The sequence below is a fragment of the Pteropus medius genome, unplaced genomic scaffold (genome assembly GCF_902729225.1).
Source record: "Pteropus medius unplaced genomic scaffold, Ma_sr-lr_union100, whole genome shotgun sequence".
Lineage (NCBI taxonomy): Eukaryota > Metazoa > Chordata > Mammalia > Chiroptera > Pteropodidae > Pteropus > Pteropus medius.
Window position 1 is genome coordinate 13075370 of NW_024349225.1, and position 15206 is coordinate 13090575.

The 15206-nt window shown below is 45.1% G+C and overlaps 1 protein-coding gene across 2 annotated transcripts; it reads right to left on the reverse strand.

Moving 5' to 3' along the window:
• Positions 1–264: 264 nt before the first annotated feature.
• LOC120617743 (dimethylaniline monooxygenase [N-oxide-forming] 4-like) lies at positions 265–14129 on the reverse strand. 2 transcript variants are annotated; one of them, XM_039881620.1, is made up of 8 exons: positions 13767–14129; positions 12536–12715; positions 9378–9540; positions 7711–7853; positions 6622–6833; positions 5222–5559; positions 3318–3387; positions 265–1421 (listed from the first exon to the last, which is right to left on the reverse strand). In XM_039881620.1, exons 2-8 carry the CDS (start codon positions 12665–12667, stop codon positions 1037–1039), a joined length of 1443 nt encoding a protein of 480 aa, XP_039737554.1. In that variant the 5' UTR covers positions 12668–12715; positions 13767–14129; the 3' UTR covers positions 265–1036. The 2 variants fall into 2 exon arrangements, with proteins under 2 accessions (XP_039737554.1, XP_039737553.1); XM_039881619.1 differs by lacking the exons at positions 5222–5559; positions 6622–6833 and adding an exon at positions 10174–10362 and having other exon boundaries at positions 1207–1421; positions 13767–14114.
• Between the last annotated feature and the right edge of the window lie 1077 nt (positions 14130–15206).

The window sequence follows — 15206 nt, forward strand, 5'->3', positions numbered from 1 at the left end:
CCCTTCTAGTGGGGGATGTCATCGGTAAAATCCTAGACAAGCTCTAGCAGAAGGTCCAGTCCTAATGATTGAAAACAAGTTCCCTTTTGTGAATTGCACATGAGTGGTGGTGGCGGTGGTGGCAGGGATGGTGGTGGCTACAGGCCTCAGTGGTTTGGTGGGGACACAAAGACAAAAGAGAGATCCTAGCTGGAAATTGCTACTGAAGAACCCACGGGGAGCAAAGGCCATACTGTCCGGTCAGGTAACAGGGAACAGAGCCAGTAACGGTTTTCAAATCTTTTAATTCAGAAAATCGAAAATGTCCTCAGACTCTTCGGTTATTAACGGTTGATTTACTATGTACCTAATACCTTATATTGTCTCATTGAAAGTTCACTTTTAAGGGAGGCACTATTATTACCTTTCTCGTTTTCTGGATGAGGCTCAGAGAGGCTAAGTTGGCCAAGGCCTCACAGCTAATGACAAAGCTAGGCTTATCATCCAGGTTGAATTTTAGAGTTAGTGCTTTTGAGCAGTACACTAGGCTCCCGGTTGCTGTATTGTTAGCTGTATTTACTCTAATTGCCACCTGAGTTGTCTTTTACTTATAAAATTAGCTGTTAGTGGACTGGCATTGTTACGAGTCTGGGAATATTCTTTATCCCTGTTATTTCTCTACATTTGCCCATACCTTTTGAAATAGTCTCTATGTTAAAATTTCCACAATTTACCTAATTTGAGTGCCGTCTTATTCCTACCGGGATATTGATGTTTACGGAAACAATGACTGCGTGCGTGTGTGTGTGTGTGTGTATGTGTATTAGAATAATTACCAGGTAGACTGTGGATGGGAAAGGTACTGACGCTAGAGAGGAAGACAGAATAATAATTCCCATAAGAGATGATCGAATCAACTTGGATAACAGCAATTATAATGGAAAAGAGAGGAAGGATGCACAAGATATTTGGAGATAGAATTAATAGGACTTGGTACTGTCATAACCAAACAGACTCATCCTCGCCAAATACTGATTAGGCAAGGGGAAATTCTATCTTACGGTTTACCTCGCACTGATTTCAAAAAAGGTGAAGATTTACAGATCAGTAGAAGAGAGGCAAGTAGGACAGGCACTCCCCAAACTTTTAAGTAATGTGACAGAGAGGCAGACTTGGGGGAATCAGGAACGAATCGAGTTTTTAAGGGTTTCAGTGTCCTGTCCCACTGGGTCAAGATGGCATTTCTGGCTCCATCCCATTTCCCAGGACCCATTAGGCGGTACTGGTATGAAGTACATGGTCCAAAGAAAACTTCCCAAGCTAGTCTGGGGTCCCGGAGGAACAGGAGCAGAATGTTGGGCTTCGTGCCGGTGTGCGAGGCGAGGTCGTCCATGTAGGAGATGTAGTCAGCTTTGTCCTTGCCAACATCTTCCTTCGCTTCCCTGGGAGGGAAAAAGACGGATCACTTTTCATTTTCCAGTTACGAGCGTCACCCCTCCTCCTACCATTTTGTTTCTTTTTACTGGAGTCGAACCATGTTTGGGGATGTTCTTCTATGATGAAAAGAGCGGAAACAGTCCGTTTACTCGCAGAGGGTATTTGCGAGGATAATTCATTTTGTTAACAGAGATGGTAAAAGGAGATGATGGGAAGAGGAGCTTTAAATCATGTTTTAGGTTCTCGAATTTAATCCGAGGGCAACATCTGATCAGTCCAAATGCAATAGTTGTCGGGTGGATGAACGCGACCAGAAAGCACCATGTACACGGCCTCCTAAATTGTTTTTATTGATGTTAATGGAGAGTCGACACGGCTACGAGCAGAGTGTGTATGAAGGCTTTATTCCTACCTATTTCTATGACTCATAAACTTTCATGATGTCTCAGCGTCGTTCACTGATTTATTCCTTCAATAAATAAGAGTCTATCACAGACAGGCATCATCCGAGGTGCTAGGTGTCCAACAGTGAATCTAACAAAGTCTTTGCTCTCAAGGAGCTTGCAATCTAATGAGGGAAATCATCAGGCTATAAAAAAAAATGGCCAAACACATATGTAACATGTCAGGTGGTAATAGGGAACAGGGAGGCACGCAGGGCAGGGGAGGGGGAGAGGCAGGGGCAGTGACGCGGAGGCTGGGTGGCTTGCGTTTCATATCGTGCTGTCAGAGAAGGCCACTCTCTTAGGAGGTGATGTGTAGACAGAGTGAGCTTCAGGTATCTGAGGGGGTTAGAACATTCCCGGCAGAGGGACCAGTAACTGCACATGGTCCTCGGGTCGGGGCGCAAGGCAAGGGGCGGTCTGCCTGGCATGTGTGAGGAGCGGGGGGCGACTGGAGCGCCCTGGGGGGACGCGTAGGCGGGGGGAACAGCAGGCGAAGAGAGCGGAGAGGTGGCTGGTGGCCCCGCAGGGCCGCACAGCTGCAGGGGATTTTCCGGGACGCCTCCGAGGGTTTCGAATGGAAGAGCAGCGTGGCGCCGCCGGCTCTTGCTGCGGAGTCGGGACTAGGCCGTAGAACAGCAGAGTGGAAGCGGGGTGAGATCGCCCGACGAGAGGTGACCCCAAGTGTCCGCGTGAGAGAGGGGGTGGTAGCAGCAGGAGTAGGAAGAAGGGCGTGGAGTCCGGATTCATGTGATGGTAGGAGCCGGTGTGGGGCGCGAGACACAGACGGCGGAAGGGTCATTGCAGGGGTGTTGACGGGTCACCGGGATGAGCGGCCACTGAGAAGGAGCCCAGCGGCAGGGCGGGAGGCCAGTGGTGGGGCTGAGTTCGCTTTCGGACAGCTTGAATTAGAGATGCCTGTTACCTACCCCAGCGGGGCTGCCGAGAGAGGCCTGGATTAGGAGTGGGGTGCTGGAGAGAGATCTGGGCCAGCGACAGGATAGCCATAAAAGCCACAGGCCTGGGCGAAGCCACTTAGGAGTGAGCGTTAGTAGACATGAGAAGAGGCCAGAGGAACAAGGTTGGGGTTCACCAATTTTTAGGGGCGAGGATGAGGAGACACCAGGAAATGCAGAGAGAGAGCAGCTTGAGAGGCAGGGGCAGAACAAAGACAGGTCGGGGTTCCGGGGGCCCGGCGAGCACAGGAATGCCACGTGCTGGGGGCCAGGCTCTGTGCGCCGCGGAGGGACGGTGGCTCCCCACCTGACACGGCTAGGGACACGAATCTAGTGGGTGGAAGGGTTGGGACCCATACATGTTCTCCTGACTCCCAATGCAGTTATTTCTAACCGGCCATGCTGCTGCTCGTGGGATGGCTGGTATAGCTTGCTGTGTTTTGGTGGTTGTAACGACAGAATATTTTGGTAAGTTTTCCCTGTAGCAGGCTACATTTCATACCTTTTTATGAGCTGCTCCTTTTTGGTAAACTCAGCCATCAGCTTTTGGGATGGAGGTATCTTACAGAGTCCTGTGGGACAAATTGAGAACAAACACTAAAGTCACAGCTGGCTTTTCCTCTGAGTTCTCCTCCCATCCTCTCTGGCCCGCCTCGGCTCCAGCCTCAGGACCCATGACAGTCAAAGCTCAGACTGGAATTAGAGCTCAAGAGAGTCACTGTCGGGAGGTAAAACCCCACCCTGAGCTCCTTACCCAGGGGGCGCGACTGCCAGAATCATGGCCCAGCCCTGAGTGGCACCGACTCACTGGTCATCAGCACCTGGCCCTGCGGGCCTTCCCTGTCCCCTTCATTGCCTGGCACATGACATGTTTATATACCTTATTTGTCTCATATTGCATACATCCCCCCATTTATATTTGTATGTGTATGTGTTAAAGCTATCGGTTGATGAAACGTAAACACTTAAAATGACCCCACTTTTGTACACCTGCTTAGGTGTGTCTTTACTTTTGTTACATGGGGACCCTCAAGCCTGGAAGGGGCCTGGCGGTCTCTCGGTGTCCCAGAGGCTCTGCCTGCTGAGTTGTTGTCTCGACCTCCCCGCTGGGTGGCCTCAGCGCTTGGACTCTGGCCTCCTGAGGCAGCTCCATCAGAAGCCAGGGTGTGGGGCTGCTGTCCACGTGACATGGGCCAGTCTTAGCTCTGCAGTGTAGTTGTCACCAGGGTCATTTCATCCCGTAAAAACTTTACTTGGTGGTTCTCGGGTGGCCTCTGGGAGGCTTGTGAGAAGCGTGAAATTACCCCTGTGATATGACCTAACCTGGTTTGGTTTTGTCAGCTCTATCACTCGGAGAAGCAATTTTGAGCTTGTTTATAGAATACTTAAAAACACCACCAGGTACCTTAAGAGTTTCAATATAATCAGATAATGCTACAAAAACACTTTAATTAGCCTTAAAGAAATAAAAATTTGTGATAACTTAATGAAAGGCTGTGGAATTTGACATTATGTTTGTACAGTGTGATAAAGTCAGTACTACTTAGTCCTGGGTGATACACGCCATTTATAAATTATTAGTGATTGTTTTTGTTCATGAAGGACAAAATTCTGCTAAAGGACAGCTGGTTGGCTCAATTGTGATTGCCATTCCTGGTTTAAAATAATACAAATGCAATCCTTTAAAATGCTTACTAATTTAAAATTTTCCTTACTTTAGAGAAGTATGATGAAAATCGCAATAGTAAGAATGACGGCGATCACTTAGCATTTTCTGTGTGCTAACTGCACTTGGCAAAATCCTTGTGACAGAGATTTTATTATCCCCATTTTACAGATGAAGAGGCTGAGGTTCAGAGAGGTCTTTAAAAAGGTCATGAGTTTCAGATTGAGGATTGGACCCCGGGGGTCCTGGCTCCCTCACCTGCCCCCTTTATAGTGATAACTGACGACAGTTAATATCCAGGGTCTAGAATATTTTTTACAGGCATTTCTTAAAGGTTATTATCTCCTCAGAACTCGACTTTATTTACAGTGTACGTGATTCTTTCTTTGGAAGCAAAATTCTACGTCTAGTAATAAATGGAAAGCTTTAAAAGAAAGTAGACTAGACTAGAACAGACTAGGACCCTGAAACTTCCACTAATTTCAGTTAATCTGGGAAAAGTGATTATATTCTGTGGTCCAAATTTACCCCATCCATAGAGTCAAAACCTCTCTTTCACTTTGCCTCATCAGTGACATAAGCACACCCATGATAGTATTACACATGTAGAAAATGAATTTTCCATGAAACTTTTTGATATTTCCATATTTAGCTTACACCTGTTTGATTCTGGCTAAATCGCAGGGCACTAATTTAAAGACTCAGTTGACCACACGGGTCTTTCAATAGAGTCAGGGTACCTTTGAACACTCTTGTGGTCCATCGTGCCTGGAGCTCCGTAGCTGTTAAGATGGACCCTTTTAAGGAGAGGAAGCCGATGATAGCTAGTGTGGCCCTCTCAAGGTTCGAGGGAAAGACGAATTTGTACATAAACCTCTTCTGCGTACAAAGGCTTTTGAGAGGTTCTTCAAAAAAGGGGAAGGAAGGCGTGTACCCTGTTGTGAAGATCACCACATCGATGTTTTCTTCCACTGTGCCATCGTCAAAGACAGCGGACGTTTCCGTAAACTCCTTCACGCTGGTTTTCATGGTGACGGCCCCGCAGAGGATAGAGGTGGGCAGCTCATCGTTCATAATACACGAGAGAAAATCATTCACTGTAGTTATGTCGACGAGACGCTTCAGCGAATGATTTATTTGGTCATTTCGGGGACATTATCGGCCAAGCCAAGGGAGTGAATTGACCAGTGTCCACCAAACTGACTGTCTCTATCACATGTTTTGTTTCCCTGTTCCCTGTGGGAGGCGTGTGGGAAAGGACTACACCCACTCTTTCCTGCCTGAGGTTTAAAAGCCTCTGTCTCTTGGAATTAATTTCTGGAGCAATGCTTTTCTTAAGAATATCAGGGTCGAGTATATAAAAATCCAGCTGATGATCCGTTTTGGGTCTCATGTCACCCAGGCTTCAAAGAATTGACATTAAACAAAGAGGGAATTAACAATAAACTTTTTGGATAAAAATTTAAAAATCTGTACCTATTTATACTGATAAATATTTTCATTACGAACATCATTTCTACCGAATTGCAGCAAGCATAATGTCTTTACAAAATTTACATATCGCATCATTCCACTGCCATTAATTTTCTTTATAAGTTGAAAGCTGTCTTACCAAAGAAAGATATGTGGGTCGAGCATACAATAAAAGTCACATTTAATGACCTTACACACACTTCGAAGGTTTTCTTTTCCTTGCCAATGTGCAACTCCATGCAGATGTTTATTAAAAAATATTAATTCTAATACTTCCTATTAGAGATTCATACCTCTATTCAGCCAGAGTGGACATTTATCAAAGGTTAGGGAGAGCCGGCCGCCTGTACTCACTGGTGCTACAAATTCTATTTGTAGATCCAGCCATTCTGCGATTCCTCAAAGCCAATTTAAATTTCCTCATTTCCAAACTGGAAATGCAAAGTTTTCACCCCTCATTTCCTCCTAGCCTCGTAGGTTACTACTTTTGTTATCAGACAGGGAATACTCCTACATTAAGACCTGTTGCAGTACCTGATGGACACCGTCTTCAAGAAATAAGCTTAGAACAGAATAAGCAAAGGCAGCATCCCAACTACCGAACATTTGGAGCTCTGAATAAAATAAAGTGAGAGATATCGATTCCATAATTTTCCCATTAAATGAAAAAAAATTCAAGTACCCCTTTGTAAGACCTAATCCATAATTCTCATGGTTAAATCTTTTATTCAGCCACCTCGCTTCAATCCAGTTTTGCACACGTGAAGGCAAAATTTGAGCAATAAAGTGACGGTATCTTGTAGTCATCATTTGAACTGGATAGCCCCCATCTGTATAACGGAAGATAACCCAGGCACCAGATCTAGTACTGAGAAGTACCTAAAAAGGGAGGCAAGAAGGATAAACACATGCCCATCATTTTGTAGTATTTTTCTTTGGTGTGTTTCAAATGGTCTTACAACACTCTGGTCTCAGAATGACAGAGGACTGGGGAATTTGCACATAAATCTACAAGTGACCATCCGTTTCTGTTGCTGTCACTGTTTTCACAAATCACTTTTACCTGATCTCCATACCTGTTATGTATTTTCATCATGTTTGGCATAAAAAATTATAGTATTAGTAAATATATGATGTCGATCTGACGATTTTCCACATGTAAATAATGTAGTATTTAATGTGAAGTTTTGAGAAAGCAACATTAACTGCTTAAATTAAATTCAATCCAGAATTAAAATCTATTTTATTTTAGATCTAATCATTGTTCTACAATTTATGTTAGGGTGGAATAATTTCTAATTTGCGAATCTGTGCTTAGACTTTCTAAAATCATTACGTAACCGTCTTGGGCAAAGTAAGGGTTGCTTTTATCTTAGGACAAAATATAAATCTGACTTCTAATTGAAAATTTGGAGATGTTCAGAAAACAATACCCCCTTCTATTTTTACATGAGAGTTTTGCCAGGATTACAAAGGGAGAGCGTAAAAGAAAGATAATTGGCATGGGTGGGGCAGTTGGCCCATTCAGTCTTGTTCCCGAAGGGGCCCCTGGGAAAAATGCCTCCTGGGCTGGTGTCCCCACGATTTCCATAGCTCCTCTCAGAGACGGTTCAGTTCTGAGAAGTGTGGATTTATTTTCCCTCGACCCGTGTCCACATAATTCGTCGATCGGCCAGTGTGTTTTATGCTCTTAAATACCTTTCTCCGGTCACCAGAAATGATGCGTGTGGGGGATGCGAGTTCGGAGGCAGTGTACCTGAGCTGCCCTTCGACCGAGCTCCACTGCGATGTCTCCTCCAGAGTTCCCAAGACCGATCACTAGGATGCGCTTGCCCTCAAAGCCTTCTGGGGTCCTATATTCTTGACTGTGCAGGATCCGGCCTTGAAACTTACAGATTCCTGAGGGGAAGGAGGGATCGGAAAATCAGAGCTTCCCCAGCATGCGGGCACAGGGGTGCCGGGGAAGGGGAAGTCCTGGAAAGACGTTAGCCCTTTGCTCCTGGGGCTATTTGCCAGAAGCAGGACCAACATACATCTGCCTCTCCCACTGGATGCTGGGAGCCCGGATGTAGATTTAGTACACACCGCTTTGTTAAAAATTAGGAGAATTTCTATCCCATATGAGTGTTCCCTTTTAAAGCCATTCCTTAGGAAAATCGAGCTCACTGCAGACAAGAATAAACATCTCACGCATGACCCTGAACCACCAAGGCGAGAAGTAGGTTGTTTTTTCTTTTTTTTTGAGAAGTAGATTATTGATGCGTGTTATTTTACTCAATAGATACATTCCATAAGAATGTGATTTGTGTGCATTACATTTTTAACAAATTGAATTTTAATTCAATTATTTTTCACAAAAAAAAACATTTTGTGGCAAGTTCTCTTGTACGTGAAGTCATTATTTTCGTTATTTAGGCTCGTTACTTATGCTTTATGCTTTTTTACTTTACGGTTATTATACATTTAATGCTTTATTATATCATATGGTTATATATATTTTATTCTCTCTACAGCTATGTTTATGATGGGTCTTTTAGGCTCCTAATACTCTGTCAATAGAAGTATCACTATTATGCTATTTATACGCAGGAGAAGCGCTACCAAATATTTCTTCTCCTGATTTGTTTTTGGTAGTTATCGCCGTGGGTGTATATAAAAGACATAGAACATGGATTCATATAAACCGAAAACAGTAGTGACACAGTGTTGACAGTGGTGGCTGCAAATTATGAAAGCTGGAGGAGGAAACACAGGTGGCAGATAGGGTCGGCGGCCAGCAGACACTGACAAACACTGACAAAGAATCAGAAAAGGAAGCCCGGCAGTCAAGGGGACTTGACAGCCTCTCACCCCAATACTTCAAGTATGTTGAAATTTTAATGGAAAAAGATGAAACTGTCTCCTAGAGTATATCATTCTCCTACCATACAGTCATTAATTAATTCATTCACTCGATAACACTTACTGAATAGCTACTATATAACACAACGTTCGAATAGGATTCTTCGCCCGCTGAGGTCCTCAAAGCTGAAAACGAAATACAACAGTGTCCTAACGGGGTTGCTAAGCGGCTCTGCAGAACTTGCAAAGAATGTGTGCGCTGACCAGTTTTGTGATCTTTAGCCCCTCACTCAGTATGAAGCTGAAGTGGCCAAGAGTTGGAAATTGGAGAATTTCATGAAAGGAATTATTAAAGTGACTGTCGAACTTAAATCAGACAGGCAGGATAAAGCTTAAGAAACAGTAGCACTTATATTAACAAGTAAATAATAAGACCTCACACTAATCTTGTGCTTTATGCCTTTCAAAGTTATTTCTGAGGGTGAACATAAAATTGGCCATAATCATGAGGGAGTATTTCCCATTATGAATGAATATCTTTCCTTCCAGAAGAACCCAGGTCTCAGGTAGAAACTGACTCACCAGGAAAGGACTCCAGAGGTAAATGGGAGTTCATGAAGTGTCCAGTGCAAACCATTACAGCGTCAAAGACCTCTGTGTCACGCTTTCCCTCTGTCTCTGTGACAATGTCCCACTGACCAGTTTCGGAAAAGTCTGGACGCTTCGTGACACTGCACACCGTGGTCTGAAAGCAAAAGACAAACACTTTGGAACCTCATGTAATGATGGGTACAGTGTGGTACCCATGTTTGTCACTTCGAGCGGGCCGAGTCGGCCTCACGATTGGAGTCCTGTTACCACTGGTTTATCTTCTCCTTGGAGAAGTTAGATAACTTGGGCAATGTCTCAGAAGTGGTCATACGGACTCATTCTCAAAACATCTGAACGCCTTCACTGGCAAGAAGAAACATTCAGTTTTTATTCCTGGCGAGAAAGAGATGAACTACAATAGCAGATGCATTGGGACAATTTAGGAAAATGAATTTCGACCCGTTATCATTTCTGTGGTTCAGACTTCTAGTCGTTTATTCCCAATGGGTTTCATGAACAAAATTCATTTTTCCTTCCCTATTCCCCCCCACCCCCCAAAATTCCGAATTTCATCCTGAAGGACAATTTAGATTTAGAGGAGGTAGCAGGAAATTCAGTATTTTAATGATTTATTTGAGTAAAACTTGAGCCTCAGGCTAAGTCTTTATTATTTGCCTTATCCAGAGAGAAAAAAAAAACCAGGAAGTTTGATTCATCATTCAATTTTCCTTAGATTTGTGACTGGGCCAGCCCGTTCATTAGCCTTTCATAACCCGAGGGGTCTTACCCTAAACCGAATGTATTTCAGAAGGTCAAAGTGCTCAGCAAATTCTTGGAGATAGTTCCAAAACTTTTCATGGTTCACGTAATTGGGATAATCTTCTCGGAAGGGGAAGTCACTGTAACATGACATTTCTTTGCAGATATTTGTCACTAGTGACCTGTAGGCCCTGGTCATCCCATCTTTGGAAGTTTCCTGTGGTGAGGGCACAGTTAGCTTGATGAGTGGGGGAGACAGGAGGGAGAGAATCGAGACCTGAGGTTGCTTTTCTACTTGTCCTTCCAAAGAGTTCCAGGAACACTTAGCACCGGGTCCCCATGCTCGAGTTGTCAGAAGCCGTTGCTGGGATTGGAATTATTCAACACGGTGTCTTTCTCAGACTCCAGAGCAGCTAACAAAAGGTAACAGGGCTCTCTGAGGCTAACGTGCCCTTGCGTGACGCCACGAACGTGGGGCCAGCCCCTGGTCTGTCTCGCTCGCCTTTGCCTTCTTGCCTTGCCACGGTTAATCCCCTCACCCAGGCTCTGAACCTCTTCCTCATGCCTTTCTTCCGGGAACTCCTCACTGATTTTTCTATTTATTTTCTTACATATTTCCAATCGGTCTCTCTTCATTCGCTCCTTCCCATCGGCTCTTAAAATATCGAAGGCTCTAATTTTGAAAATGAAACAGAACTGTCCCCTTTCAACCTAAGTCCCCTTCCAAGCTCACGTCTGTCTGTCCTGCCTCAAGTTTCACGAAGGGATCGTCATCTTGGCAGCCTCTGTTCCCTCAGACTCCCCAACTGTGTAGCGGTGCCTCGTCTCCGTCTCCGTCACCCCAAAAAACAGAAAGGTCTACATCAAAGGCACCGCACCCGTGAACTTCTTGTGGCTGCAGCTAATCTCTCTTTCTCCTTCAAGTTTCTTTCTGAGCTGTCACTTTCTCTGAGAAGCCGTCCCTGACCCAGCAGTCCTACGCGAGGTCATTGTTGTGGCCCCATAGCACCCTGCCCTTCCGAACTGATCACGCGTCCCTGTGGTCATCTGTTTACTGATTCCGTTCCCCGCCACGCTGTGAGGAGGACAGGGCCTCTGTCTACCTCATTCCCCACCATATCCTGAGAGAAGGGCATGATAAGTACTATTCGAATGAATGAAAATTAATACTACAAATGTGTTTTTGAAAAAAAAATTGCATATATATGACTGGAAGAAATTACATGAAAACTTTAAGGGCGCTGACCCATGGGTATTGATGTTATATTTAATTTGCATTGATCCTTTTGTTTAATTAAATATTATTTTCTAAAATTAATCTGTATTACTTTAGGTTGGGAGAAGGAAACCAAACAAACCGTGAGGTCAAATAGCAAGGGTACACAAACCAGACACGACACTTTCTTTCCACACGGACGACGTCTGGCGCCTGATGAGGTTCACGGGACCCCAGAAGGCCGTAATCCTAAGCTTGTGACCACTCCTGCTCACATGCATTTGCTTATTCTGTTTCTTCATCATCCACCCAAGACTGGCAGATGCCACCTCCTCCATGAAGGCTTCCCTCATTCATACCAGTCTGAAGTACTCTCTCCCATCTTGAGCTCCCAATGAATGCTGCCCGTCTCTTGCCCCTGAAGCATTCAGTACTCAGGCCTCCCGTCCTCAGACACCTTCTACCTCACTACTGGGGCAGATTCCCCGAACCCCACTGAAGATCCTGCTACCCCCAGTACCTGGGACCAATCCTGGCCAGAGGCAGTTGGTATTAGCCACTTCTAGCCCCAATTTCTGATGCTCGAGTCACATAATGGCTGGCCTAGCCCTGAGCATAACCCCAGCTGCATATTCCACTCCCAAGAAGGATCGATCAGTGCCTGGGGGATTCTTATTCTGATCATTTCTTTCAAGGTCAGGGTTCTTGCCTCGCCCTTGCCAACTGTCTTCACAAGGACCTGAACGATGCCTGAGGGCTGGGGCTCCATGACCTGATGCCAACTTCCATCTTTCCTAAAGTGTCATCTGCTCCCTATTCACCAAGGCCATTCTGCTTACCTGATGTGACACTCAGCTACTTTGTCTTAGAATGTCCATGGTCCGGAAATCATCATTACTTTTGATATTGTGTTTGTGTATCAAACTTAACTCTTTTGACTCTTTCTTCCGTTCTCTTCCCAGTTTCCCTCCCTGCCAATCCTCCAGGCTCATCACCTATGAGACCGCGTCTGCGCAGTGTCAGCGTGGCATCGCATCATGCCCAAGTGCGTGTCGTTGGGTGAGCAGCTCCCTTCCTTGGTCACCAAGGTAGGCTAAAGCCACCATGCCTGAGCAGGGACAGAGCTCACAGTTGGATTATGACTGATGGAGGTGGGAGGGAATGAACTACGCACAGAAAACTTCCATAGTCCCCCGATGTCATCGCGCCTCTCAAAGCAGGTGGGCTCCAGGTCCTCGTCCAAGCAGCACTTGATGGAGGAGAGGCCACTCACACCAGCCCCGATCACTGCAACTCGCTTGGCCATACTATGCCGCTAGAGGAAGGTCGAGCGAAGCTCCTTTATATCACAAGCCTGGAAGGGAACGCTTGTCACAGAATTCGACTTTTATAGTAATATAAATACCCTCCTTTCATCTTTGAGCTGAGGCAGAATCGCATTTTGGTTAAAAACGAGGGCCCTGAAATTAGACTGTTTTGCTTTAAATCCTGGCTTCACTTATTAACGGTGTGACCTTGGGTTAGCTGTCTTACCCTTCCTGCGTCTTAGTTTTCTCATCGCTACCATGCCGATGTAAATAATAGTAGTACTTATTTTAAATATTTGTCATAAAGTTAAATGACTGCTTATATGTTAGAAGCGTTGTAAAAGTGTATCCGCTACATAGTAAGTGCTCAATTAAAAATCGAGCTCTTGTTATTAGCTAGTTTGCCAAAACTCTGAGTCCCTGGGGACTTTAGATTAAAGGGGTCCTTTGCAATCACCTAGCCTCCTTGAACCTTAAGAATTGCAGTCATCAAAAATGTTAGTTTTTATTCAGAGCATCTAGAGTCCTGGACCACGTCCTGCCCTGCGACAAAGATATTATATGAATTGGGGGGTGGGGGATGAGTGTCTTAACCTTGTTTAGAGGCAGGATCGGCTGAGCTTGATACAGAACAAAGCCCCCACGGAAAGTCACATGGGACACTCTGGAGTCCACGACGAGGTCACAGGAAAATGGAGATGCCTGTGTTTGTCAGGACAGATTGGGGGAAGTCAGTGTCATGGGCATTTATAACCAGTTCTTCCTGCCGCAAGCTGTGTGCAGGGTCTTGTGCCTCGTACTCCCATCTCATCCAGAATATGAAATCAGGGGCGTGTCCAGAATCACAGAAAGTCCCATGACTCTGTTATTCTCACTGACATTTTCCTTTTGGGTGGTCTGTCTCTTCCTAGAATGTTCGTTCGCTTCCTGACTTCCTCCTTCATTCTGTTGCTTTAACCCTAATCAAGAAACTCCTGAAGAAGAGACATTCATTCCTAAGGAATGCAGTCAGAATATTCATCCTCTGCCAAAGCAGCTTTTGGAAGCATTTCCCCACTAAAAAGAAAAAAAAAAATAATAATAATCCAGGGCACTTACCTTGTTGTTATAGAGCAGATACTCTGACAAATTATTTCTCAAAGTCAATAGCCACTGTAGCGTTTGTCAAAGGCAGCGTTTGTCTTTTAAACAAAATCTGTTCTAAAAGAAAAATAAAGGAATGCTGATTTTGATCACCATAGTCTCGGGGTAAAACAAACACCACCCGTCTTGCCTGTTAACACTGGTGACGGCTGGAAGAATACGAGCTGCAGGCAAAGAAAAGTTGGGCAGAACACGAGCTCGATACTTCCGTGACCTCAAGGGTGGGCTGAAGGACGGTTTGGATAGGGCTTCCGGATCGGAAGGCGTGGACGCTTCTGCCTCTTTCCCCACCCTCCTTCCGTCACTGTCCGCACAAAGCCCCAGGGGGCAGCGCCCGGCGGTCGGCTGCACTTCTCACTGCAGCCTCCAGAGGGCGCCGAGTCACGGAAAGCCCAACCCTCAGTGAAACAGGCGTCGGCAACCTGTTTCAACCTGAAACAAGCTTATTCGACCCTGAGTTCTTAGTCCCTTGAACCGTCTGGGAGCTTTTCAAAGGAGAGAGTAACTTGGGTGACTATCACCTCCCCAAGTTCTTTCATGTCTAGAGTTACCTAACTCCAGAAGTGTGATTAAAATTCAAACCTTATAATGGAATTAAGCGGTTTCATTTTTTCAAGAAGGGTCAGCAGAGGAAGCTGGGAAATGTGTTTAAGAAAGCGTGAAACTAGTTGCGAATATTAACCTAGGGCATAAGAAGAAGGAAAGTGAGAAGAAGCGGCAGTAATAGGATACTGAGTAGGCATCGTCTTTTTTCGTTTTTTCCCCTTCTCCATCAAATGCTTGAAAGACCATCGTACAAAAAACCATTCTAGGTTCCTTGAACAGTGTTTAGTCCAGAAGCACAGATACAAATGCCCACAGGGTTCAGGAAAGTCAGCCTAACGAAGGCAGGGGGCCAGGTAAGACTGGCCTGGAGAGCACACGCCCTGTCTATTGGATTCAGCTAAATGGTCCTATTTGAGAGCGGGAGCCCAACATTGCAAGGCTTTAGGCTCCTTGCAATAGAAACCACAAATCCAGATATTTATATGAAATCTTCTGTTGGCAGCCAATTAATTTTTATTTTGAAAAATACCAAGCCAACAGAGAAGTTGAAAGAGCAGGCTCATTAATGAACATCAATGTATCCCTCACCCATTCTATCTCCTGTTAGCACATTTTCTTCCTCTCTGTCTCTGTCTGTCTGTCCGTCTGTCTCTCTCTTTCTCTCTCTCTCTCTCACACACGCATACACACATCTGAAAGTGGTTTTCAAATATCGGGATGCCAACAGGCTATTTCAGCATGCATCCCACAAGAATAAGGGTAATTCTCACATGATCACATCAATACCACGTCCAAGAAAGTCAACATAAATTCAACGATATCGTCCGACGTGCAGTCTACTTCAAAACG

What these genes read in the sequence shown, in the direction of transcription:
- LOC120617743 (XM_039881620.1), bottom strand. Translation starts at nt 12,667, where the DNA reads ATGGCCAAGCGAGTTGCAGTGATCGGGGCTGGTGTGAGTGGCCTCTCC. An exon ending in GGGGACTATGGAAGTTTTCT is followed by an intron (nt 9,541 to 12,535) that starts GTGCGTAGTTCA and finishes TTTTGCTTTCAG; the next exon opens with ACCACGGTGTGCAGTGTCAC. An exon ending in AAGGAGCAGCTCATAAAAAG is followed by an intron (nt 1,422 to 3,317) that starts GTATGAAATGTA and finishes TTTCCCTCCCAG; the next exon opens with GGAAGCGAAGGAAGATGTTG.